Source organism: Arachis ipaensis, chromosome B10 (assembly GCF_000816755.2).
Source record: "Arachis ipaensis cultivar K30076 chromosome B10, Araip1.1, whole genome shotgun sequence".
Classification (NCBI taxonomy): Eukaryota; Viridiplantae; Streptophyta; class Magnoliopsida; order Fabales; family Fabaceae; genus Arachis; species Arachis ipaensis.
The window spans coordinates 102,073,410-102,074,781 of NC_029794.2; the positions used below are offsets into that span (position 1 = coordinate 102,073,410).

Below are 1,372 nucleotides of genomic sequence, written 5' to 3' on the forward strand. Positions count from 1 at the left end.
TTATTCCACCTTAACTATTTTCGGTTAATTACGTTACACCACCACACCAAATATATCAAATTAAATATATAAGATGGCTACGTTACCAAGCAAACGCCTTCGTCTTCTTCTTGTTGCTTTTCTATTCTTGTGCTTCATTACGACTACAGGTGAGCTTATTATTTCGTTCTCTCTCACTATATATACTTTGATTAAATCCTCTCTCCAATTTAATAACTATACTTCTTCTAGAGACTTTCGATAGAAAAAACAAATGAATGAGTATATTTTTACAAAAATGTTATTTATACATTAAAATTAGCTACCAATGTATTTATGTGTCTTTTACTAAATTTCTTTTTTTTGGGAATTCTATATTATGTTATAAAATTATTTTTTCCAAAAATTTAAGTGAATAAGATGGAGGAGACATATAAATGTTCTGATAAGATGTTATGAAATATTTTCTTTTAAATTAAGCTAATAGGAAGAAGTGTTTTTTTAAATAATATTAAAGTGAGTACATAATTAACTGAAGATGACTACTTATTAGCTTGTGCGTTGTTTTGTGTTGATGCAGCTGCAAGAAGTTTGCGCGAGACAGTGAAATCATCATTATTATCTCAGAATATTGATAATAAGAAGGTCAACAGCAATGTGTTTGACCCAAAACAAGAGGTTCATGAATTAGCTACTATGGACTACACTCCTGCAGGGAAGAACCCTCCCATTCATAATTAAATATTTAATTTTCTTTTCTTCCCTTTTCCATTTTTGGTAGAAGATCGAAAAATCGCCATCCTTGGTGATAAATTAATTAATTATAAAGTAAAAACTCAGGTGCAGTCAACTTCACGTGAAGTTGATAATATCTACAAAGTGTAAATAACTTTCAATATATTATCCTTTTGAACTTTGTATATACTTAGGAATTAGGATGTGTACCCGGCTTCTTCCTTATGCAAAATATCAAACTTATATTTCTTCCATCGAGTTCCATCCACAGAATAAATTCATTTTCATCTGATATCAAGATCACTGTTTTAATTATTATATATGGTTTTGTTCTCATCAAGAAGAATAATATTATTAATTTAATGTAAATTGAAAAGAATAGGTATAACAGAGTTTAATATGTGGCTTGGCGTGATTAACAAATTGTTAATAATATTACAATCAATTAACAATGTGGAAAGAGCAGTCAATTATACCTTGAATTTTTAATTGGATCAGTTATAACTTATAAGGTGTTGAGATATATACTAAATTTAATTAATCAAGTCAAGTTTCATCATATACAGTGGAACTAAGAATGAAGATGTAATATGCATGAAAGTAAAATGAAACACTGCGATAGATATATATTTTATATGGAAGACTGATTTTGATGGCT

General features: G+C 28.4%; 1 protein-coding gene across 2 annotated transcripts in view; it reads left to right on the forward strand.

The window, feature by feature from the left end:
- Nucleotides 1-1,006, forward strand: part of LOC107621825 — a 2,154-nt gene extending 1,148 nt beyond the window's left edge. Inside the window, exons 1-2 of one of the 2 annotated variants that reach the window (XM_016323814.2) lie at nucleotides 1-149; nucleotides 560-1,006. In XM_016323814.2, coding sequence (XP_016179300.1) covers nucleotides 74-149; nucleotides 560-720 — 237 coding nt within the window. In that variant the 5' untranslated portion in view covers nucleotides 1-73 and the 3' untranslated portion in view covers nucleotides 721-1,006. The remainder of the gene's footprint in view (nucleotides 150-559) is intronic. The other variant, XM_016323813.2, reaches the window with a different exon arrangement.